The following is a 25443-nucleotide window of genomic DNA, read 5'->3' on the forward strand; positions in this document are numbered from 1 at the left end:
TTATGAGCCACAGTTTGGTCTAATTTTGTGTTGATTTCTTACTATTTTTCTATTCCTCTTTGGAATAGAAATGTTTGCATGTGCCTGTCCCCAATTTATCTGGTAAGCATGTAATTTTTGTTGCGACTTTTTCTTTTTAAGAAGCTGAGAGTTTAGTTTGCCATGTGTCTAAGGAGACTTTGAAAACAGATTCTCAAACAATGTTGAAGCAGCAAAGAGTTTGTAGACTCTTGAGGATGAATTAGATGCATCATTGGATACATTTTTTGGAGATGACACTTGAAGTTAGTCTGGCTCCAATGTCTATATCCGTGGTTCTTAATATGTGGGTCACAACCCCTTTGGGGGACTGTAGTGGCTATTCCTGGTTGTTAACTTGACTATATCTGGAATGAACTACAATCTGGAACTGGAAGGTTCACCTATGATCCTAATCTGGAGGCTCAGAAATATAAGTTTATGACCTGGATCTTGGCATGGAGATCTTGAAGCATAGTGGGTATGAATTCCAGAAGATTAAGACAAGGAGATCTCTGAATTCAAGATCATCTGGGATTAAAAGCATGGAGGCACATGGCTTTAATCTGGGTTACACCCTCTGCTGGAGATCCACAGGCCTTTAATCTGAGTCACACCCTCTGGTGGAGACCTACAGCCTTTAATCTGGGCTACACCCTCTGCTGGAGATCTATATCAGGACATTGGAAGAAGGAAGATTTACTCACTCATCCTTGCCTGCTTGCCTCGTGGGACTGAACAACTGCTAGATCCTTGGACTTCTATCTACAGCTGCTGCTGACCATTGTTGGGAGTTGGACTATAGACTGTAAGTCATCGACAAACTCCCTAACTATATAAAGACTACCCATACGTTCTGTGACCCTAGAGAACCCAAACTAATACAGAGACCAAATGAACTTTTCACAAAAGGGGTTATATATCAAATATCCTGCATATTAGATAGTTACATTATGATTAATAACTAGCAAAATTACAGTTATGAAGTAGCAAGAAAAATAATTTTATGGTAGGGGGTCCAGACAACCATGACCAACTACATTAAAGGGTCACAGAATTAGGAAGGCTGAGAACCACTGGTCTACATGACCTTAACTACAATATAGATATGTGACACCCGGTTTCAAACACACACACACACACACACACACACACACACACACACACACACACACACACACAAACACACACACACAAAACAAAACAAAACAATACAAAACAAAACAAAAACCTGGTGAGGAGAAAGAGGGGAAAAACCCTACTACACCACTGGTTAGGAATGTCAACTAACACCATCATTCTGGACAATGATAGAAAATTTTTCACAAACTAAAAATAGAACTACCACACTTTCTAGCTGTACTACTGTTAAGTTCTATGTTCCTGAAGAAATCCAAGCCAGCACATCATAGATACGTGTACATCTATGTTGACAGCGACACTATTCCCAACAGTCAAAATATAGAGTCTGCCTTGGTGCTCACCAACAGACAATAAAGAAAATGGAATAAAGTCACCCGATGGATTTCTTGGCTATAAAGAATGGATTTCTGTTGTTTTCCAGAAAATAAATGGAGCTGAAAATCACCACACTAATCAAAATCTGCCAAAACCAGAAAGATAAATATTGCATCTTTTCTTCCATATGAAAAATATAGTTGTTACAAAAAGAACATGAAAGAAAAAGGACCATTAGTGAGGGAGGGAAGAGAAGGGTGGGGGAAGGGCAGCAAGCATAACAGGGTGGAGCATGGCCATGTAACATAATCAAAGTACATTATATACATGTATGAAAGCATCACAAAGAATCCTATTATTATGTTCAATCAGGATGTGCTAGAAGTAAATAAAAACCAAAGCAATTAACTTGAGCTTTGATATTACTGAGATACAGCGGCATTTCAGGCACTCTTAGGCCTCAGCCTCTTCAGTTATCACCTGGGCCTGTGCTTAGGCTAGCCCACAGCACACAAAATTAATGAGACATCACCTCTAATACAGAGAAAGTATCTACTCAAAATTCAGTCAGGCTCAGAACTACTGTAAAGTTGTCAGGTTTTAACTTTTATATAAACATATACACATTCTTTTCCTGACATAAGAAAGGAGAAGTCAGTCAGCATTGTGTGTGTGTGAATGTTCCTTCTGCCAGGTGGGAATTAGATGGATGGTGTTCACTTTAATGTAGTCACATGTATTCCGTCTCTGTGTAATACTGCTTTCAGAAGTCATACAGGGTAGGCACAGCATAGGGCTCACTTTACCAGTGGTCTCTCTTACCTTTTCTAACTACTCTAACCCTGCAATATGATGATGTTGTAAGGATGTTCATGTATTACTAAAGAAGATAACAGATGCCTTTCTACTCAGAGGCCAAAAAATGTCCTCTGACAAGGCTACATCTGGGTTAAAATGCTAAAATCAAAAATATTACAAACAAGTCAACATGCTGCTCAAGAAAGCAATGGGACCAACAGCTACCGTGGTAAGCTGGTGCACAGTAACCATCAGCTACTGTAGTAAGCTGGTGCACAGTAACCAACAGCTACTGTAGGAAGCTGGTGCACAGTAACCAACAGCTACCGTAGTAAGCTGGTGCACAGTAACCAACAGCTACTGTAGGAAGCTGGTGCACAGTAACCAACAGCTACCGTAGTAAGCTGGTACTCAATAAAGGGATGTGGGAGTCACACAAGCGACAGCACTGTGCTGTACAAACACAAATGCAACACTAGTAAATGAGCTGTCAAACATATAATGCCTGAGAGTGAAAAAGAGAAAAAAGAACTTACAGCAAAAGACAGAACTTGTTGGACTTACTTGTACATACTTATGATTTGGTGATATTTTTTAGTCTCAAGCACATAAAATGCTTTCCCTAACTAGTTATTATTAAGCTTTATTCTAGCCTTCTTGAGAGGGCATGTGATAAAGTTTAGATTTATTTTAATATCAGAAAATAATCAAAGCCAACATTCACAATTTTATCAAAGGACTAAGTAAATATATCTCTGCCATTTTATGTAGACAGTTTATGTAGGGGGCTGGAGAGAAGGCTCCAGGATTATGAGCACCTGCTCCACAGTCAGGAGGACCAGAGGGTATGACTGTAAAAACAACAGCTAATGCTAATTAGGTAATAACTATCCTAGACAGTTACTTAGAAATAATTTACCAAAGGTTACAAAATAAGGCTGAAAGTAGAACTGGTTCTATCCTAGGTTAACACCTGTGATTGAACCACAATCTTATTGGGGAAAAGAAAGGCAACTTTGATCTTCAATAACAGAATGTCTTCTCTGGGTTATTATTTTTTTAACCAACTTTAAAGCAAATATCTTATTCTTACTATGCGCTAAGGTTTATATTGATATGTTGATATAAAATTAAGCAAGGTGATTATAATCGAATTCTAAAATGTCATATATTTTCAGCCATCAGAGAAAATAATGGGAAATTGGGATGCAGTAGGTTTTTTTTTTTACTATATTATAGAAGCTTTTAAATAATTCAATTATATCTTTAGGTACCTCCAGGGATGTTATTAAGATTAGACATATTTTAGAAAAAAAAGTGGCTTCATTTTGACAGAAAATAGGTTTAACTTTGTCTCAGATCATCTAGCTCATATGAATGAAAGCATCTTTTATGTTTATGGAAGACGTTTTAGCAAGATTAAATGGATTAAAAAAACAAATACCAAATGAATGATAATTTAAAAGAATGCCAGGGAGAGGGTCAGACATTCTCAGAAATGTGGTCTTCCTCTAGGACAGCGGGCTAGTTCAGTGTGATGCCTGTGCAGCTCTGATGGCCTGAGCTCAGTCTTTGAATTCCACAGTGGGAGGAGAGAACTGATTCCTGAGGGTGTCCTCTGACCTCCACATGCAAGCTATGGCATGCACTCCTCCCCAACCCCCGCCACACACACACATGCTTGCAAACACATAAATAAAAATTTTACAGAGGTTAAAATGAGCCACAGGCTCTTCATGGAATGATTCCAGAAATAAGTAAAAAAGATAAAATATTTTGGTAAATTAAGATGAAAACAGACATACCTTTAGAAGAGCCAAAGCTACATGAAAGATTATATTCAAACCCTGAAACAGAAAATAAATAAAGTGAACATCACTAGGACCACATGTCCTATCACCATTTTATTAAGCATTTTCACATGATGTCATACACTATTTCTTTTAAAGATTTGATTTTTTAATGAGTACATTGTCATTGTTTTCAGACACGCCAGAAGAGGGCATCAGATGTCATTACAGATGTGAGATATCATGTGGTTGCTGGGAATTGAACTCAGGACTTCTGGAAGAGCAGTCATTGTTCTTAACCAATGAGCCATCTCTCCAGTTCAGATGTCATACATTATTAACAAAATTCTCAAATTCTCTCATTTTTACTTATAATAACATTATGGCTGAATGTGACATATTTGTGAAGGCTTAGCTGGTGGTGCTGTTTTAGGAGATACTGGGGCCTGCTGCCCACAGGACCTACCTGGGAGGTGTAGGCCAGAGCTGAAATATAGGCCAGCTTCACCTTCAGAGATCTTTCTTCACCTGCTGAAAGTGAGCTGAGCAGGCAGCCTTGCGCTCCTGCTGCCCCGGGTGTGGCTCCCCACCCTGACCACGAGGACACCACCCTTTAACTAGTGAGCCCTTCTTCCCTTCACTTGCTTCTATCAGGTATTCTGTCATAGTAATACCAATAAAGTAGTAATTAAAACTTCTCTGACATACTTATTAAAATGCAATGTTCTGGCCGGGCAGTGGTGGTGCACACCTGTAATCCTAGCACTCTGGGAGGCAGAGGCAGACGGATTTCCGAGTTCGAGGCAAGCCTGGTCTACAGAGTGAGTTCCAGGACAGCCAGGGCTATACAGAGAAACCCTGCCTCAAAAAATCCAAATTAAAAAAAACAAAACAAAACAAAATTGCAATGTTCTATTTAACAATACAGTTTTTACTGTCTTTTATAAAGTATTTATCCTCTATCCATTTGTAGACTATTTTTCTATTTCTAAGGCTTCCAAAAATGAAGTTCCTTGTCCAAGATGGAAAAAGGATTTAAAATCATTGGCTGAATTTTCTAATCCTACTCTGGGTTTCTGGGCAATGTGGACTGAGGTATAGAGTCTTATGTGCTCAAGATAACAGAATCACAAACGATGTCTCTAAAGACTGTGTTGGTTTCTCACCATGCAAGTTCTCGTATGTGAGAACAGTTTCTCTGCTGACATCTCTGATAAGCTCAGGCTCATTTAATATGCCCTCTTCACAGAATCTGTCTGCCTTCTAGATGTGAACTGAACCATATCAAGTGTATTGTACAAAAGGTTTCTGATTTCTTTCTCAAAAATCAGTAGTGATGTTTAGGAAAAGGTACCCAGTGTCTTAATGATTTGTGAAGCAACATTTTACATCCAGGTACCAAAAATTACAAAAGAATGATGGGAAATATGAATGATAAACACAAAATACTAAACTGATTAGATATAAACTACTAACCAAATATTTTGGTTGGCTTATTTGGTTAACTACAAAATTAGAAGTAAATACAACCAAGATCAGAGACAAAACTAAAGGGCATTAGCATCTCAAGAGATGATGCTAGTCTAATTGTGATTATAACTTACCAGCTAGAAAAAAAAGGAAAGAAGTCCATTTTAGACTTTTCTAAAATGTGGGTTAAAATTACAATTTTTCTCCCAATTTACATTTGTCATCTTAATAACTCAACTAGCTACTGACTATCTACCAAAGTTTCTATGCCAGAATTAAAAAACAAAAACCAAAGACCCATCTAAGGCTATGTACCCCATCCTAGTGGTTAGGCTAGGTAGAATCAACTCTCACAACTGAGTGCTTACCAACTTGCCATCAGAATAAGTGCAACGTGTATTTGTTCATGCTTATCCAGTGGGCTCTCTTACGGCTCCCTAGTTCCCTCAAACGTGTGCACTTGGGTACCTTCCCTTAAGTTAGTCCCCATTCCTCTGCTTCCCAAATGCTGTCGTGGTTTCATAGGAAACACCACTGCAATTCAATCACCACGGCTTGTTAGTCACAGCATCATTGTAAAACATTACTCCTACCTCTCTGTTTTTAACACAATAAGGAAATCTCCCTGATTCTCATAATAATATGGACTATAATTAGAAGGTTTCAGAATATGAACATGACTAGACCAAGTTTGTGTACATGTTTAATAGCAGAATTAGATCACCTCCAGCCCAAGTCTCAGATGTATAATCTATGACCTTTCTCCAAATCGTGCAGGAATACACATGGTACATGCTTTCTTAGTGAATTATACTAGCCATCCTAATTTTTTGTAGTTGACTCTTTTTCCCTATGTATTCAACTAGACTTGTTCATAGAATTGCCTTCACAGTATGGTAAAAACACTTTTTTCTTAAATTGTATTAAAAACAAATGTTGAAGCAACAAGGCTATGAAAATATAAGACCAGAGAAATATAAATAAAAACTTATTTAAAAAAACTTTAAAAATCTTCGACTAGCCAAAATAGCTTAAAAACAAACAAACAAACCCCAAACCAAAACCAAACAAAACCAGGGGTTCAAGTGAGGCGTGGGGCACAGAGAAATTTCCAAACTGTTTCCACTGTTCAGAAGTTATTTCTAGCAATTTATTAATAGGTGTGAACTTTCTGAAAATACCTCTTGCCTTCAGAAACTCAACTGTTTTTTTTTTAAAGATTTATTTAATATTTATATGTAAGTACACTGTAGCTGTCTTCAGACACTCCAGAAGAGGGCGTCAGATCTCATTACGAATGATTGTGAGCCATCATGTGGTTGCCAGAGTTTGAACTCAGGACCTTTGGAAGAACAGTCAGTCCTCTTAACCACTGAGCCATCTCTTCAGCCAGAAACTCAACTTTTGCCCAACCTTATAACCAAGTTAATACTATGCTTTGACAGCATTTACAACTTTGGGCTCAACCTGTTTTCATTTTACCTGCCTTTATAATGGGACTAATCTTACTATGCTTTGGATTTTTTTTTTTTTTTTTTTTTTGAGACAGGGTTTCTCTGTATAGCCCTGGCTCTCCTGGAACTCACTCTGTAGACCAGGCTGGCCTCGAACTCAGAAATCCACCTACCTCTGCCTCCCAGAGTGCTGGGATTACAGGCGTGCGCCACCACCGCCTGGCCTTACTATGCTTTGGATACAATCTGTAATCAATTTTTCCAAACGGAGCTGAACTATGTCTCCTCTCCTCTGTGACTTCCATTGTCCTGACTCAGAATGAAGTATGTTTGTGAGCATTATTGTAACCATTCCCAGGAAGCAGTGGTTTGAAAGCAAACTTGAAAATGAATGTCCACTGTAACTGTTAAAAGCAGCATGTGGATACAGGTGGGTAACATCTGTTTGAGGTTTTGAGTACTGTTCTAGGTCAGAAGGGGTCAACCAAGTACTTTCTTCCCTTGTAAAACTCTGGTAAGAAATACTGAGACAAAAGATTCATCATTTATTTCTTATATTATGTTTTATGTGCTATTCAATAAACAAGAAAAAGGGATTATTGAACAAAACCAAATAACTATGTTATTATGGCTACTGGTTACTTTCAATATTATGTCTACCTACTATGTTTAAGTATAAGAGCAAAATAAATAATAAATAAGAGTATATAAGCCAGGTGTAGTGGCGTATACCTTTATTTCTAGCATTTAGGAGGTAGAAGGATATTTCTTTGTATCTATGAGTTCAAGGGCAGCCCAGAGCTATGTGAGATTGTCTTGAAACAAAACAAAACAAACAAAAGAGCATATATACAAGAATTAATATCTAAATGTGCCAAGATCTGGCTCAATTACATTAAAAGCATATTTTATCTTGTTTGTTTGTGTGGTTGTCTTGGTTGTTCTTTGTTTTGTTTTTTCAAGACAGGGTTTCTCTGTGTGGCGCTGGCTGTCCTGGAACTCACTATGCAGACCAGACTGGCCTTGAACTCAGAGATCCACCTGCCTCTGCCTCCCAAGTGCTTGAACTACAGGCATGCACCAATACTGCCTGGTTTAAAAGCATATCCTTATTCCTCACACATAAACCCTAAGTTTTCACAAAAAGAAATTATGATTTCCAGGATAAGCTAGGAATGGTAGTGTATCTACCAGAAATCGAGATGAGGCAGGAGGATGGAATGTCCAAGGTCCCTGAGTTACACAATGAAGAATGAAGCCTTATTTCAAAATTCAAAAAAAAAAAACTTACAGAAATCCACATGGATTTTCTAGGGCTGCCCAGTTCAAGCTACAGATCACAGATGTTATTTTAAGCAGCACAATTATAAAAGTCATCCTCTAAAGCACTATGCCAGAGGTGTCTCAGTAACAAGTGATCTCTAACAGTTTAGATCTCAAAGGACCCTATGCTCTACTGGGGGCCGTGTGTGTGTGTGTGTGTGTGTGTGTGTGTGTGTGTGTGTATGTGTGTGTGACAGAGTCCTGTATAATAAATATGATGATGAGTAGAGGTCTTTGGGTCCTTTCGAGGATGCCCTTAAACAGGATTGTGGAACTCTGGCTTCCTCCCCCGCAACCCTTTATACTTTCTAGTTATTAGGTTAAGAAGTTTTGTTCTGAACTGCTGTCATGAAGTGCTACTAACCATTGGTCCACAGAAATGGGGTCATCTAATCACACAGTAAAGCTTATAAACTGTGAGCCAAAATAACACTTTTCTGTTTATAGATTATCTCAGACATGTATTACAGCAGTACAAAGCTCAGAGGACAATAAGTGAATTTACCCTTATCTCAGTATTATTTGATGTATCCTCTAAATTCAAAGGATTAGAGGGAGTCCTCCATTTAAATACAAGTAAAACCACAGAGAAGAAAGTAAAAATAAGTGCATTCCACCCAAACAAGACTCTAGCATTTGTTTCTATATTCAAAACACTCACAAAAAAGTGGATGACTGCTGTTAGGATATGAGACAATAACAATCCAGTCTGCGGGAGAAAGAACGGGTCACCACTTTCCTCTAGTGACAGCAGATTGAGATCAGCCTTGTGTGCATGAAGAAATGGTTCTTTAACTGATCTGGACACTGCAGTTTCATAACCCAGTCACAGTCTGGCAATATCTTTGCCTTAAAAAACACCTACAACTAATTGCCCCAAATTGAGTAATTGCTCTAATGTGCAGATCATGGTGTTTCTGGGTAGGCTAACCGCTAAGCACCCACAGTCCTACATAAATCAAGGCTGACAGCTGAGCACTCACTGAAAGAAAGACTGAACATTTGGCTGTGATGAGCAGACAACCGTGGTTCAGAGAAAGCTGGCAGCTTATGAGAGGGACTATCAAAGGCTGTGCTGACAGCACTGGGGAGACATGCTGAAAAGGTAATGTCAAGAAAGGGCCATATGCACATCAGCGCCGGGGTCAGCATGTGGGAATGGAAAGCTACCAAGGGAGTGCAACAAATCTGAAGGGACCAAGATGAAAGGACTCCACAGGCAGGAGGAGGAATGGATGCTGGTCCTCTGACCCATCCAAGAGAGGATAAAGCACTTCAAGAAGGTGTACTGACCAAAGGAAACAGCATACAAAAAAGCAAATCAAGTGACATGCATATCTCATAAGTGCTAGTATTATTAGGAAATTTATTAACCTACCATCTTCAGCACTTTATAGCTTTTTTCCTATTTTTTCTATACTCTTTGTTTACATTCCAAATGATTTCCCCTTTCCCAGTTCCCCCCTCCCCATATGTCCCATAAGCCTTCTTCTCTCCACCCATTCTCCAATCACTTCCCTCCTTTTTCTCTGTCCTGGTACTCCCCTACAATGCTAGATCAAGCCTTTCCAGGATCAGGGCCCTCTCCTTCTTCATGGGAGTCATTTGTTATGCTAATTGTACCTTGGGTATACAGAGCTTCTGGGCTAATTAATATCCACTTATCAGAGATTGCATTCCATGTGTATTCTTTTGTGATTGGGTCACCTCACTTAGGATGATATTTTCCAGTTCCAACCATTTGCCTACAAATTTCATGAATTCATTGTTTTTAATTGCTGAGTAGTATTCCATTGTGTAAATATACCACATTTTCTGTATCCATTCCTCCATTGAGGGACATCTCGGTTCTTTCCAGCTTCTGGCTATTATAAATAGGGCTGCTATGAATATAATGGAGCATGTGTCCATACTGCATGCTGGGGAATCCTTTGGGTATATGCTCAGGAGAGGTACAGCAGGGTCCTCCGGAAGTGTCATGTCCAGTTTTCTGAGGAACTGCCAGACTGATTTCCATAGTGGTTGTACCATCTTAGAATCCCACCAGCAGTGGAGGAGTGTTCCTCTTTCTCCACATCCTTGCCAACACCTACTGTCTCCTTAGTTTTTAACCTTAGCCATTCTGACTGGTGAGAGGTGAAATCTCCGGGTTGTTTTGATTTGCATTTCCCTAATGACTAATGATGTTGAGCATTTCTTGAGGTGCTTCTCGGCCATCGGAATTTCTTCAGGTGAAAATTCTTTGTTTAGATCTGTACCCCATTTTTTAATAGGGTTATTTGGTTCCCTGGGGTCTAACTTCTTGAGTTCTTTGTATATATTGGATATTAACCCTCTATCAGATATAGGGTTGGTGAAGATCTTTTCCCAATTTGGTGGTTGCTGTTTTGTCCTTTTAACAGTGTCCTTTGCCTTACAGAAACTTTGTAATTTTATGAGGTCCCATTTATCAGTTCTTGATCTTAGAGCATAAGCTATTGGTGTTCTGTTCAGGAACTTTTCCCCTGTGCCCATGTCCTCAAGGGTTTTCCCCAGTTTCTTTTCTATTAGTTTCAGTGTGTCTGGTTTTATGTGGAGGTCCTTGATCCACTTGGAGTTGAGCTTAGTACAAGGAGATAAGAACGGATCAATTCACATTCTTTTGCATGATGACCTCCAGTTGAACAAGTACCATTTGTTGAAAAGGATATCTTTTTTTTCCACTGGATGCTTTCAGCTCCTTTGTTGAAGATCAAGTGACCATAGGTGTGTGGATTCATTTCTGGGTCTTCAATTCTATTCCATTGATCCGCCTACCTGTCACTGTGCCAATACCATGCATTTTTTAAACACTATTGCTCTGTAGTATTGCTTGAGGTCTGGAATACTGATTCCCCCAGAAGTTCTTTTACTGTTGAGAATAGTTTTAGCTATCCTGGGTTTTTTGTTATTCCAGATGAATTTGAGAATTGCTTTTTCTAACTCTGTGAAGAACTGAGTTGGGATTTTGATGGGGATTGCATTGAATCTGTATATTGCTTTTGGCAAGATGGCCATTTTAACTATATTAATCATACCAGTCCATGAGCATGGAAGATTTTTCCCTTTTCTGAGGTCTTCTTCAATTTCCTTCTTCAGAGACCTGAAGTTCTTCTCATATAGATCTTTCACTTGTTTGGTTAGAGTCACACCAAGATACTTTATATTATTTGTGGCTATTGTGAAGGGTGCCATTTCCCTAACTTCTTTCTCAGCCTGCTTATCCTTTGAGTATATGAAGGCAACTGATTTGCTTGAGTTGATTTTATAACCAGCAACTTTGCTGAAGTTGTTTATCAGCTGTAGGAGTTCTCTGGTGGAGTTTTTTGGGACACTTAAGTATACTATCATATCATCTGCAAATAGTGATAATTTGACTTCTTCCTTTCCAATTTGTATCCCTTTGACCTCCTTATGTTGTCTAATTGCGCTAGCTAGAACTTCAAGTACTATATTGAAAAGATATGGAGAGAGAGGCAGCCTTGTCTAGTCCCTGATTTTAGTGGGATTGCTTCAAGTTTCTCTCCATTTAATTTGATGTTGGCTACCGATTTGCTGTATATTGCTTTAACTATGTTTAGGTATGGGCCTTGAATTCCTGTTCTTTCCAAGACTTTTAGCATGAAAGGATGCTGAATTCTGTCAAATACTTTTTCAGCATCTAATGAAATGATCATATGGTTTTTTTTCTTTGAGTTTGTTTATATAGTGGACTGCATTGATAGATTTCCTTATATTGAACCATCCCTACATCCCTGGGATGAAGCCTACTTGATCATGGTGGATAATCGTTTTGATGTGTTCTTGGATTCAGTTGGCAAGAATTTTATTGAGTATTTTTGCATTGATATTCATAAGGGAAATTGGCCTGAAGTTCTCTTTCTTTGTTGGATCTTTGTGTGGTTTTGGTATCAGCGTAATTGTGGCTTTGTAGAACAAGTTGGGTAGTGTTCCTTTTGTTTCTATTTTGTGAAACAGTTTGAAGAGTATTGGTGTTAGGTCTTCTTTGAAAGTCTGATAGAATTCTACACTGAAGCCATCTGGTCCCATGCTTTTTTTGGTTGGGAGATTTTCTATGACCCCTTTTATTTATTTAGGGGTTATGGTACTGTTTAGATGATCTATTTGATCCTGATTTAATTTTGGTGTTTGATAACTGTCTAGGAAACTGGCCATTTTCTCCAGATTCTCCAGTTGTTTTGAGTATAGGCTTTTGTAGTAGAATCTGATGATTTTGAATATCCTCAGTTTCTGTTGTTATATCTCCCTTTTCATTTCTATTTTCGTTAATCTGGATACTATCTCTGTGCCCTTTGGTTAGTCTGGCTAAGGGTTTATCTATCTTGTTGATGTTTTCAAAGAACCAGCTTCTGGTTTTGTTGATTCTTTGTATGGTTCTCTTTGTTTCCACTTGATTGATTTCAGCCCTGAGTTTGATGATTTCCTGCCTTCTACTCCTCCTCGGGTGAATTAGCTTCTTTTTGTTCCAGGGCTTTCAGGCGTGTCGTTAAGCTGCTAGTGTATGCTCTCTCCATTTTCTTTTTGGAGGCACTCAGGGCTATGAGTTTTCCTCTTAGCACTGCTTTCATTGTGTCCCATAGATTTGGGTATGTTATGTCTTCATTTTTATTAAATTATAAAAAAATCTCTGATTTCTTTCTTTATTTCTTCCTTGACCCAGGTATCATTGAGTAGAGTGTTGTTCAGTTTCCATGTGTATGTGGGTTTTCTGTTGTCTTTGTTGCTATTGAAGACCACTCTTACTCCATAGTGATCTGATAGGCATGGGATTATTTCAATCTTCTTATATTTGTTGAGGCCTGTCTTGTGATCCATTTTGGAGAAGGTACCATGAGGTGCTGAGAAAAAGGTATATTCTTTTGCTTTAGGATAAAATGTTTTATATATATATATAATTGGTCCAAAGCTTCAATTAGTTTCACTGTGTCCCTGTTTAGTTTCTGTTTTCCTGAACGGTCCATTGAGGAAAGTTCAGTGTTGAAGTCACCCACAATTACTGTGTTAGGTGCAATGTGTGCTTTGAGCTTTAGTAAAGTTTCTTTTATGAATGAGAGTGCCCTTGCATTTGGAGCATAAATTTCAGGATTGAGAGTTCTTCTTGGTATATTTTTCCTTTAACCAACAAGAAGTGTCCCTCAATGTCTCTTTTGATGACTTTGGGTTGAAAGTCAATTTTATCTGATATTAGAATGGCTACTCCAGCTTGTTTCCTGAGACCATTTGCTTGTAAAATTGTCTTCCAGCCTTTTACTCTAAGGTAGTGTTTGTCTTTGACACTGAGGTGTGTTTCCTGTATGCAGCAAAATATAGTGTCCTGTTTACGAATCCAGTCTGTTAGTCTATGTATTGTTATTGGGGAATTGAGTCCATTGATGTTAAGAGATGGTAAGGAATAGTGATTATTACTTCCTGTCATTTTTGATGTCATTTTTTATATTTGATTGGTTATCTTCTTTTGGGTTTGATGAAAGAAGGTTACTATCTTGCTTTTTCCAGGGTGAAGTTTCCTTCCTTGTATTGGTGTTTTCCTCCTATTATCCTTTGTAGGGCTGGGTTTGTGGAAAGATATTGGGTAAAGTTGGTTTTGTCATGGAATATCTTGGTTTCTCCATCTATGGAGTTTTGCTGGGTATAGTAGTTTTGGCTGGTATTTGTGTTCTCTTAGAGTCTGCATGAGATCTGCCCAGGATCTTCTAGTTTTCATAGTCTCTGGTGAGAAGTCTGGTGTGATTTTGATAAGTCTTCCTTTATATGTTACTTGGCCTTTTTCTCTTACTGCCCTTTAATATTCTTTCTTTGTTTAGTACATTTGAGGTTTTGATTATTATGTGACGGGAGGTAGTTCTGTTCTGGTCCAGTCTGTTTGGAGTTCTGTAGACTTCTTATATATTCATGGGCATCTCTCTCTTTAGGTTAGGGAAGTTTTCTTCCATAATTTTATTGAAGATATTTGCTGGCCCTTTAAGTTGTAAATCTTCACTCTCATCTATGCCTATAATCCTTAGGTTTGGCCTTCTCATTGTGTCCTGGATTTCCTGGATGTTTTGGATTATAAGCTTTTGGCATTTTGCATTTTCTTTAACTGTTGAGTCCATGGTTTCTATGGTATCTTTGGCATCTGAGATTCTTTCTTCTATCTCTTGTATTCTGTTGTTGATATTTGCATCTATGGTCCCTGATTCTTCCCAAGGTTTTCTATCTCCAAAGTTGTCTCCCTTTGCAATTTCTTAGTTGTTTCTACTTCTGTTTTTAGATCCAGGATGGTTTTGCTCAGTTCCTTCACTTGCTTGTTTGTGTTTTCCTGTAATTCTTTAAGAGACTTTTGTGTTTCTTATTTCATGACCTCAGCCTGTTGACCAAAGTTCATCTGTATTTCTTTAAGTGATTTTTGCGTTTCCTCCTTATTGGCTTCTATGTTTTGACCCATATTCTCTTGAATTTCTTTCAATGATTTTTGTGTTTCCCTTGTAAAGGCTTCTAACTTTTTTTTTTTTTTTTTTTGGTTTTTTCAAGACAGGGTTTCTCTGTATAGCACTGGCTGTCCTGGAACTCACTCTGTAGACCAGGCTGGCCTCGAACTCAGAAATCTGCCTGCCTCTGCCTCCCAGAGTGCTGGGATTACAGGCGTGTGCCACCACCGCCCGGCCCGGCTTCTAACTTTTGATCCATTTTCTCCTCAATTTCTTTAAGAGATTTATTTATGTCCTTCATGTGTTTCTGTAACAGCATCATGACCAGTGATTTTAAATCCAAATCTTGTTTTTCTGGTGTGTTGGGGTATCCAGGACATGCTGTTAATGGACAACTGGGTTCAGATGCTGCCATATTGCCTTGATTTCTGTTAGTAATGTTTGCCTTTTGTCATCTAGTTCTCACTGGTGTTAGTTGATCTTGTTCTCAATGCCAGACTCACCAGTGCAAGCTGCCTCTTCCTAGCTGGCCTGCTGCACTGCCTGGAGACAGGGTGCTGTGGCCCAGGCTGTTCCCCATCCAGAGGCAGAGAACAGAAGGCTCCCGCCAGAGGCCTCCAGACTGGATCCTCCACTCTGCAGGGCTGGACTCACCAGTGCAAGTTGCCTCCTCCCAGCCGGCCTCTGGGTGCACTGGCTTTTTTTTCCTCCATGAAACCTCCTCTACAAATCTGTGCAATATTTGTAATTGTTACCATTTTTTGAGCCAGAAAAACTGCACCTCAGAGACACCACACTGTCACTAGTTCTTAAAGCCAGGGTCGGAGTTAGGACTGCTGGAGTGACATAGATCCTTGGTGTTCTCATTCATTTCATCTTAAGCTTATTTAGTAAAACTTCCGGTAGGTATCTGTGGTGGTTAAGGATGGCTACAAGTCCTTGACACTTCCCCCACTGAGAGGTTGGGCCTCTGGACTCTCTGAATTGGATAACTATGTCACTGCTTTGATGACAGAATAAGGTGGGAGTGATGCAAGGCCAGCTTCTGAACCCTGGCTTTTAGGGACTGATTCTCTGCTTCTCGCTCAGACTGGTCACTCTTGCAAGCCACCTATGGCATAGAAAGGATAAAAATACTGAGACCTTCATGTTCTAAGATGAACAACGAGAGGGTTTGGTGGACCAGACAATGTCAGAGGTAGACCAAGGATTACCAAAATGCTGATAGATAAAAGAAGTGAATTAGATGTTCTAATTCATGTCACATGAACCAAAAATTGGTCATAAGATGAGCTTTGCCAAATCTTTAACTCATGAGACCATAAACAAAATTAATTTTAATTTTTAAAACATTCATTGAAATAATTTAACTAAGAAAATGTCTTTTTTTTTAAAAAAAAATTCAGTTCCAAGAATCTGTGCATACCTTTTACAAAGTTTCACCAATGTCAGTACATTATATAACTAAACAACACATGATTCACAAACCCACAGAGGATGAAACCTGATCAAATGCTCAGCAAATGTCACTGTTTTCTAACCTAGCATATAATCCTTGCCCACACTTTGAAATTTAATTTCCCAGCCATCTAGTCTTTAATCTAGAACAGATTTTACCCTCATTTCCATGTCTATGGCATTTCTGAAGAATGCCAGCTAGTTTTGTTTTTTAAATGTTCCTCAATTCAATTTCTGTATGATTAAATTTAGGTTATGTTTTTGCCAAATACCACAGAAGTGTGCTCTTTTCAGGACATACCACCAGAGGCTATGTGACGCCAGTGTCCCTCCATAAAATCATGGTTTCAATCCATTCGGTTCTGGTGTGACTTGTACAATACACACGGACCACAATAGAACAGAATCTAGTTTGCCTTTCTTTGATAAATTTCTCTCTTTTATATTCCGTATAGAAATGTCCTCCATGTCCTCAAAACATGAAGAGGTTGCTTTTAAACATAAGTCCTTCAGCAAGAATACTGAAGCACATTAGCCAAAAAGTTCATTGCATTACTCTGCCTCTCTTTAAACACTTTTTTAAATTTCTTTTTTAAAAATTGATATATTTTTATTTACATTTCAAATGATTTCCCCTTTTCTGGGTCCCCACTTCCCGCAAGTTCCATAAGCCCTCTTCCCTCCCCCTGTTCCTCCATCTACCCCTTCCCGCTTCCCTGTTCTGGAATTCCCCTATATTCTTGCACTGAGTCTTTCCAGAACCAGGGGCCACTCCTCCATTCTTTTTGGACATCATTTAATATGTGGATTATGTCCTGGTGTATTCAAAGTTTCTAGGCTAATATCCACTTATCAGTGAATGCATACCATGATTGATCTTTTGAGACTGGGTTACCTCACTTAGTATGATGTTCTCCAGCTCCATCCATTTGTCTAAGAATTTCATGAATTCATTGTTTCTAATGGCTGAATACTCCATTGTGTAAATATACCACATTTTTTGTATCCATTCCTCCTTGAAGGACACCTGGGTTCTTTCCCGCTTCTGGCTACTACAAATAGGGCTGCTATGAACATAGTGGAGCATGTGTCCTTATTACATGCTGAAGAATCCTCTGGGTATATGTCCAGGAGTGGTATAACAGGGTCCTCAGGAAGAGTCATGCCCAGTTTTCTGAGGAACCGCCAGACTGATTTCCAAAGTGGTTGCACCATCTTGCAATCCCACCAGCAGTGGAAGAGTGTTCCTCTTTCTCCACATCCTTGTCAATACCTGCTGTCTCCTGAGTTTTTGACCTTAGCCATTCTGACTGGTGTGAGGTGAAATCTCAGGGTTGTTTTGATTTGCATTTCCCTAATGATTAATGATGTTGAACATTTCTTAAGGTGTGTCTCAGCCCTCCGAAGTTCTTCATGTGAAAATTCTTTGTTTAGCTCTGTACTCCACTTTTTAATGGGGTTATTTGGTTCTCTGGGTTCTACCTTCTTGAGTTCTTTGTATATATTAGATATTAGCCCTCTGTCGGATTTAGGGTTGGTGAAGATCCTTTCCCAATCTGTTGGTTGACGTTTTGTCCTTTTGACAGTGTTCTTTGCCTTACAGAAACTTTGTAGTTTTATGAGAAGAAGATTTACAACTTAAAGGGCCAGCAAATATTTTCAACAAAATTATAGAAGAAAACTTCCCTAACCTAAAGAGAGAGATGCCCATGAATATACAAGAAGCCTACAGAACTCCAAACAGACTGGACCAGAACAGAAATGCCTCCTGTCACATAATAATCAAAACCACAAATGTACTAAACAAAGAAAGAATACTTAGGGCAGTAAGAGAAAAAGGGCAAGTAACATATAAAGGAAGACCTATCAGAATTACACCAGATTTCTTACCAGAGACCATGAAAGCTAGACGATCCTGGGTGGAGCTCATGCAGACTTTAAGAGAACACAAATGCCAGCCGAGACTACTATACCCAGCAAAATTCTCAATTACTATAGATGGAGAAACCAAGATATTCCATGACAAAACCAAATTTACACAGTATCTTTCTACAAACCCAGCCCTACAAAGGATAATGGGGGAAAGCACCAGTACAATGAGGGAAACTATACCCTGGGAAGAGCAGGATATTAAGCTTCTTTCATCAAACCCAAAGAAGATAACCACACACGTATAAAAATAAAATAAAAAATGATAGGAAGAAATAACTACTACTCCTTAATATCTCTTAACATCAATGGACTCAATTCCCCAATAAAAAGACATAGACTAACAGACTGGTTATGTAAACAGGACCCTACATTTTGCTGCATACAGGAAACACACCTCAGTGTCAAAGACAAACACTACCTTAGAGTAAAAGACTGGAAGACAATTCTACAAGCAAATGGTCTCAGGAAACAAGCCGGAGTTGCCATTCTAATATCAGATAAAATTGACTTTCAACCTAATGTCATCAAAAGAGACATGGAAGGTCACTACTTGCTGGTCAAAGGAAAAATCCAACAAGAAGAACTCTCAATCCTGAACATCTATGCCTCAAATAAAAGGGTGCCCTTATTCATAAAAGAAACTTTACTAAAGCTCAGCGCATACATTGCACCTAACACAATAATTGTGGGTGACTTCAACACTCCACTTCACCAATGGACCGATCAGGAAAACAGAAACTAAACAGGGCGACAGTGAAACTAATTGAAGCTTTGGACCAATTGGAGTTTATATATATATATATATAATATATATATATATATATATATATAACTTTTCATCCCAAAGCAAAAGAATATACCTTTTCCTCAGCACCTCATGGTACTTTCTCCAAAATAGATCATATAGTTGGTCACAAGACAGACGTCAACAAATATAAGAAGATTGAAATAATCTTTAAACACTTTAAAGACCCAGTCTTTTTAGGATAGATTAATTGGAATTTGATAGATTTAGTTCTGGAGATTTTTCATGGGCAACCACTAGAGGTCAGTATTGGAGCACTGAAAGTCAAGCAACTGTTTCCTGTAACACATTTCATAGACCCTCAGAGGAGCTATTTAAAAACCCTCCCAATTTGTACACCTTTGACATCCTTTTGTTGTCTAATTGCTCTGGCTAGGGCTTTTAGCACTATATTGAATAGATAGGGAGAGAGTGGGCATCCTTGTCTAGTCCTCGATTCTAGTGGGGTTGCGTCAATTTTCTCTCCATTTAGTTTGAGGTTAGCCACTGGTTTACAGTATATTGCTTTCACTATGTTTAGGTATGGACCTTGAATTCCTGATCTCTCCAAGAGTTTTATCATGAAGGGATGCTGAATTTTGTCAAAAGATTTTTCAGCATCTAATGAAATGACCATGTGGTTTTTTTCTTACAGTTTGTTTACATTGATGGATTTCCCTATATTTAACTATCCCTGCATCCTTGGGATAAAGCCTACTTGATCGTGGTGAATTATTGTTTTTATGCATTCTTGGATTCGGTTGGCCATAATTTTGTTGAGAATTTTTGCATCAGTGTTCATAAGGGAAATCGGTCTGAAGTTCTCTTTCCTTGAATGCCTTGTTGGGTATCAGTGGGAGGAGAGGTCCTTGGTCCTGTGAAGACTCAATAGACGTCCCAGTGTGGGGAAATTGAGTGGGGGTCATAGGAGTGGGTTGGGTGGAGAAGCATATTCTTGGAGGCAGGGGGTGGGAGGACGGGTTGGGGGTTTTCGGGGAGGGGGAAACCAGGAAGGGGTATAACCTTTGAAATGTAAATAAAGACTATATTCAATTAAAAAACCCCTCATACCACACTTTCCCTGTATTATTACTAATGACTAATAAGATGTAAAACGTACAGACAACAGGTGATTCTATTCTCCCTTTCCCCCAGTTTCATAATCACATTTACTATAATTCTTTTATTATTGCCCCCCAAATTAACAGTGAACAAAGTGTTCAATATATTGCATATAAAACATTTAAAAAACTTTTTTTAAAGACGACAGATGATGATAAATTGGGCCTAGCACCTTTCCCCTGCTGCACACAGGACTTCATTGGTTAACCACTCATTCACCTATCAGTAGTTCCCTATAAGTTATGGAGAACTGAGCCTGTCTGGGTCTTCAAAGGTACATTCCAGTCATCAGGATGCTACCTGGAATAGAGATGTTCCCTCTGAGGAAGGTGATTCTAATTATATGACCTGTCCCCTTTTACTCTCTCTCCTGAACCTAGGACTTTGCATATGCTAAGCAACAACGCCACTACCAACTTTCATTTCCAACCTTTATTTTTTTATTCCTTTTTCCTTTCCTTTCCTTTCCTTTTCCTTTCCCTTCCTTTTTCCTTTCCCTTCCCTTTTCCTTTCCCTTTCCTTTTTCCTTTCCCTTTCCTTTTTCCTTTCCTTTTCCTTTCCTTTCCTTTTCCCTTCCCTTTCCCTTCCCTTTCCCTTCCCTTTCCCTTCCCTTCCCTTTCCCTTCCCCTTCCCCTTCCCCTTCCCCTTCCCCTTCTTCCCCTTCCCCTTCCCCTTCTTCCCCTTCCCCTTCCCCTTCCCCTTCCCCTTCCCCTTCCCCTTCCCTTTCCTTTCCTTTCCTTTCCTTATTGCCATCTTAGATCAGTTCCACTTTTACTTCTACCCTCTGTTGATTTCCTGCCACTAGCAGCTTGGTCCATGAAAACAAACAAACAAACAAACAAACAAACCAGCCTCTAAGCATCGTGATACACTTTGAGCTCAGTCAAGGGACTTCAGTCACTTGTGCTTTGGGGACCTCAGATCTTTACTGTAAGGCACTATAAGAATATTGCTTCAGTCATTCTTACCAGTGGGCTTGTGCGACGGCTTGGCACTTGCTGTGTGTGCCCGAGGAGCTGACTTTATTCTAGAAACCACTGTAAAGTGAGGAGGTAGTGGCACATGCATGCAATCCTGGTACTCTTTCACATGTGAGGCAGGAGGTGGAGAGAGAAGACTCTCCTGGATGCTTGCAGGCTAGCCAGCCTCAGTTTGAAAAAAAAAATCAAATCTGCCAGGCGGTTACCCGAGTTCTGAGAATTTAGGACTGTACTGTCCAGTCTTCTGGCTCTGGCTCAGCTCTCTATGTGTTAGATCAGTGGCATTCAGCCACAGCTATTTATTAAAATCACCTGGGGAAATTTTATACCACACAGAGCCAGAGAACATCCACAATAACAATAAAATATTTCTCAGAAGCCATAAGGTTGAGAACTATTGCTTTAGATGATTTTGCCAGCAGTAAGAAAATGTGTAATTATCATTTAGAAAGTTGTTGAGGACATGTAACTTCTATTAAGTTTCACAATTGTGTCTGTTCAGTGATCTGTCTGTGTGCATGCATGTATCCATTCTGGTAATGAGGTAGTCTGCTACTCTAACAGGAAGCGATGAACTGGCCACGCTAACCCTACAGGAATGGACCTGGCATGGTGGCACACAACTTTAATCTGGAGCATTCCAGAAGCAGAGGCAGGCATCATGATCTACACGGCAAGTTCCAGGCCAGCCAAGGCTACATAGCAAGACCCCCATCTCTAAATAAATAAATAAATTTACAGGAAAGACACTAACACAGGTTAAATTTACTAAAATACAAATACAAATGGGAGCTTGGAATGTACACATTTTTTCTAGTGCTACAGATGGAACTCGAGCCTTCACACATTAGGCTTGAACATGATTAAAAAACTTACTAACAGTAAGATGAAAGAGCACACAGTGGGAGCAGTGTGACAAAATCCCAAATCAGCATTTGGAGAAAATGAGCCATTAGTATTATTCCCTTGAAAATTCCCTTGAAATATCAGTCTTTGCTCATCATGTCATCACCAAATTTTAAAGGAAGTACATTTCCCTTAATTCCTAGGAAACCACATTCCTTACCAGAAGAACCAACTACACACATGCTTTTCAAACTAGTAAAATATACTTCGATGTGAGGTTTTAATGAAACAAAACTTATGTATATAAAAAGTAGAAATGGCTAATTTTTTTAAATGTAACACAGCACTCTGATGATCAACTACTTTTCCTAGATGGAAATATTTCTAAATTGGCAAAGTTCTTATTGTTACAGGTTTACATGTTCTTTTTAGGCATAATCACAGTAAACATAATGATGTAAGACTGCACAATCCCAATAGCCATCCATTCACCCATCCACCTACCCATCTATCCATAAGTCAGGGATATCTGAAATATGTGTCCTATGTCCCGTGAAGCATAGTAATTACCTACTCCACTTTCAGAAGGCAAAACAAAAAAGACCTTATGGATATTTTCAATTAAGCAATATAATTTAAGGGCAAATCATGACTTCTGGTTCCATGAAGCACGGACAGTCATTTGCTAGCTTTCTGATATAGTTGAGCACGCTCACACTGATACCATAAAATGAAAGACAGAGACTGTTCCTTTTATAGGAACCAACAAGAAAAAACATCCATGGAAAAGGGGAGGATCATTAAACCACTCATACTGAAAGAACTGTTCTAAGAAATTCTGTTCTCACATCAAGAAATTATACTGGAAATCACAGGTCTGCCTTCTAGAAAGAGGAGGTGTTCCTTTTTTAAGAAAAGATGAAAGAATTAGTTCAGTTAATTAGTCTGAAATCTATGAAACAACCTGCAAAGGAAAATGTGACAGGAATGGTATAGAACAAAGCACAAAGGCCTAATTAGTAAAGGATACCATAGAAACTAGACTATGCTGGTTGCTGGAAAAATGTCTGTAACTGTAGGGAAAGGCACTGTTAAATCCATTCAGATCTAAACATAGTAAATTAAGCTTAGTATTAAATAGTCTGGCAGTTAAATGTAGCAGTTCATTAATGCCACATCTTAAGGCAAAGCTCCAGAGGACACCTAGTGCAGTTCATTTCTGCTTCTAGTTAGCTTGGTAAGTAAATGTCTTATCTTCTCTCCATGTAAGATTCCAGTAGATAAATGTGGAGCACTGGTGAAGAACGGCAAATGCTCTGTTCTTGAGTCCCATCCTGGAATATTCAGATTAAGGATGTCCAATATGGGTGTGATCATCTCTCATATGTTTTAGTTCATTACACACCACTCTGTAGACTCTAACAGTGTAAAACCTTTAGGAAACACTGTGTGTGTGTGTGTGTGTGTGTGTGTGTGTGTGCCTGCTACTAAAGATGAACCCAGGGCCTTTTTTATGCTAGATAAGAACTCTACCACCTCATTTCTGCTTATTTTATCTTATTTTATTTTGCTTATTTTATTTTATATTTTGAGACAGATTTTCTCTGTATAGCCTTTGCTGCTCTGGAAGTCATTTTGTATACCAGGCAGGCCTCAAACTCAAGAGATCCTATTGCATCTGCCTCCCAATGCTGGGATTAAAGGTGTACAACAATTACTGCCAAGCTCATTTCTGCATTTTTTTTAATGAAGAAAATTAAAAGAAGAGAAAGGTTCTTCCCTACATGCACTTCTACTTTTCCTAGATGTTCTACCAGGAACGTTTTCATTCAATGCATACTCATTCATCAATAAAACTTGGTAGCTTTATTTAAAAGAATGTATTGCATATTCAACTATTTATTATCTCTGATTTCCCAGTCTATGCAAGACACTATCATATGTGTCTTTGTGGGATATGTGATATATGTACACAGTGTGCATGCACATGTGTACACAGGTGTGTATGGCTGTGCATGTATGTGCAGAAGTCAGTGGAGGAATCTGGGTATCCTACTCTGCAGCACTATGCCTTACTCCTTTGAGATGAGGTTTCTTACTGAACCTGGACCTAGGCCTATGACCAGCAAGCCTACTGATCTTCCTGTCTCCACTCCCCACAAGTTAGGGTTAGAGATGCACAATGCCAAGGCCAGATTTTTATATGAATGCTAGGACCAAAACTCAGGTGCTCCTGCCTGTGCAGGAAGCACTCATAGCACTGAGCCGTCTCTCCAGCCCCACCATCCCTTGACCTCTGCTGATACAAAGACCCCAGCCTCCTTGTTTCTGATCTTGGAGCTCCACAGTCATTCCCAGCACCACTGCTTGGGGAGTAGTCTGAGTAGCTTCCTTTGAACAAATGTTGGATGTGGTAGCATGTGCTTCCAGTCCCAGCCGCTAAGGTGGCCTGGCTGAAGCAGAAAGCTTGCTTGAACATAAGACGTTCAGGGACAGTGTAGACAATACAGCAAGACAAGAAGAAAGGAGAATGACAAGGACAGGAGGAAGAGAAAGAGGAGGGGAAAAGATCAGACTTTTTTCTGCTCAAAGTCTTTGACTGTTTTTAACTTACATTTTATAAGCTCATTACGTCAGAATCTAAGGTTGACTTAATTTACTGTTCATGTATAGTTTATGTTCAAAACATGAGTGAAAATATAAGAAAGGGATGGCTGGAGGTGCCAGAGGTAATGAGAAGTGTCATAGGAATGCTCAATATCAGAAATAACAGTCAGTGCTTGGACACACACACACACACAGGAGAAGGGTGGGGTCTACAACTTACAGATCAGTGGCAGCTTGAATAGGGTTTAAGGAACAAGCACAAAGGTTGAGATACAGTGTGTGGAGGAAAACACTGTATGTGGAGCAGCCCTGCAAAGAGACAAGAGGGGAAGCCTGCACACTCTCAGAGCCGGAAAGGCTGCAAGGAGTGCACAGGAGGGACCAGGCTGTGAGGGGTTCCACTGCTCACCGGCTCCCTATGCCCTCACTACTCTTTATCACAGTCCCAGTTTATTCTCGTTCTAGAGCTAACTGGGCAATGTCACAGACATTTCCTTCAGAAGTAAATCTTATTCACTTCTTGTCTTTTCCCTCTTGGGAAAAAAGGTAGTTTTGAGTTGGGCTAAGGAACCTGCCTTCCTATCTCTGAATCAATTTTTCATCTCTTTCTAACTATAAAACTTAAACTTTCCACACTTTAGGCTCCTCATAAGCTGCACAGACCTAACATGGCCACTCTGAGGAACACATGGGTAGCTATATGCAAAGCATGCAGAGCACTGTCTGACACACAGGTAAGCACACATGTCCTAGGAATCATTGTGTTAATGTTAACAAACTAAACTCAGAATTCTTATGTAGAATTTCACCTATCCAATCAATGGTCCATTGACTCTGCTCAACTCAAGAATTAAGTATCCCAACTCAATTCTTCACAGACTTAGAAAGAGCAATTCTCAAATTCATCTGGAATAACAAAAAACTCAGGATAGCTAAAACTATCCTCAACAGTAA

The 25443-nt window shown here is 39.2% G+C and overlaps 1 protein-coding gene across 10 annotated transcripts in view; it reads right to left on the reverse strand.

Moving 5' to 3' along the window:
* The window catches only part of Rabgap1l (RAB GTPase activating protein 1 like), a 622756-nt gene that overhangs the window by 171000 nt on the left and 426313 nt on the right, over positions 1-25443 (reverse strand). For all 10 annotated transcript variants that reach the window (XM_052199889.1, XM_052199890.1, XM_052199896.1 and 7 more), the window contains one exon: positions 4080-4121. In XM_052199889.1, the coding sequence (XP_052055849.1) occupies positions 4080-4121 (42 nt within the window). The remainder of the gene's footprint in view (positions 1-4079; positions 4122-25443) is intronic.

The sequence above is a fragment of the Apodemus sylvaticus genome, chromosome 12 (genome assembly GCF_947179515.1).
Source record: "Apodemus sylvaticus chromosome 12, mApoSyl1.1, whole genome shotgun sequence".
Lineage (NCBI taxonomy): Eukaryota > Metazoa > Chordata > Mammalia > Rodentia > Muridae > Apodemus > Apodemus sylvaticus.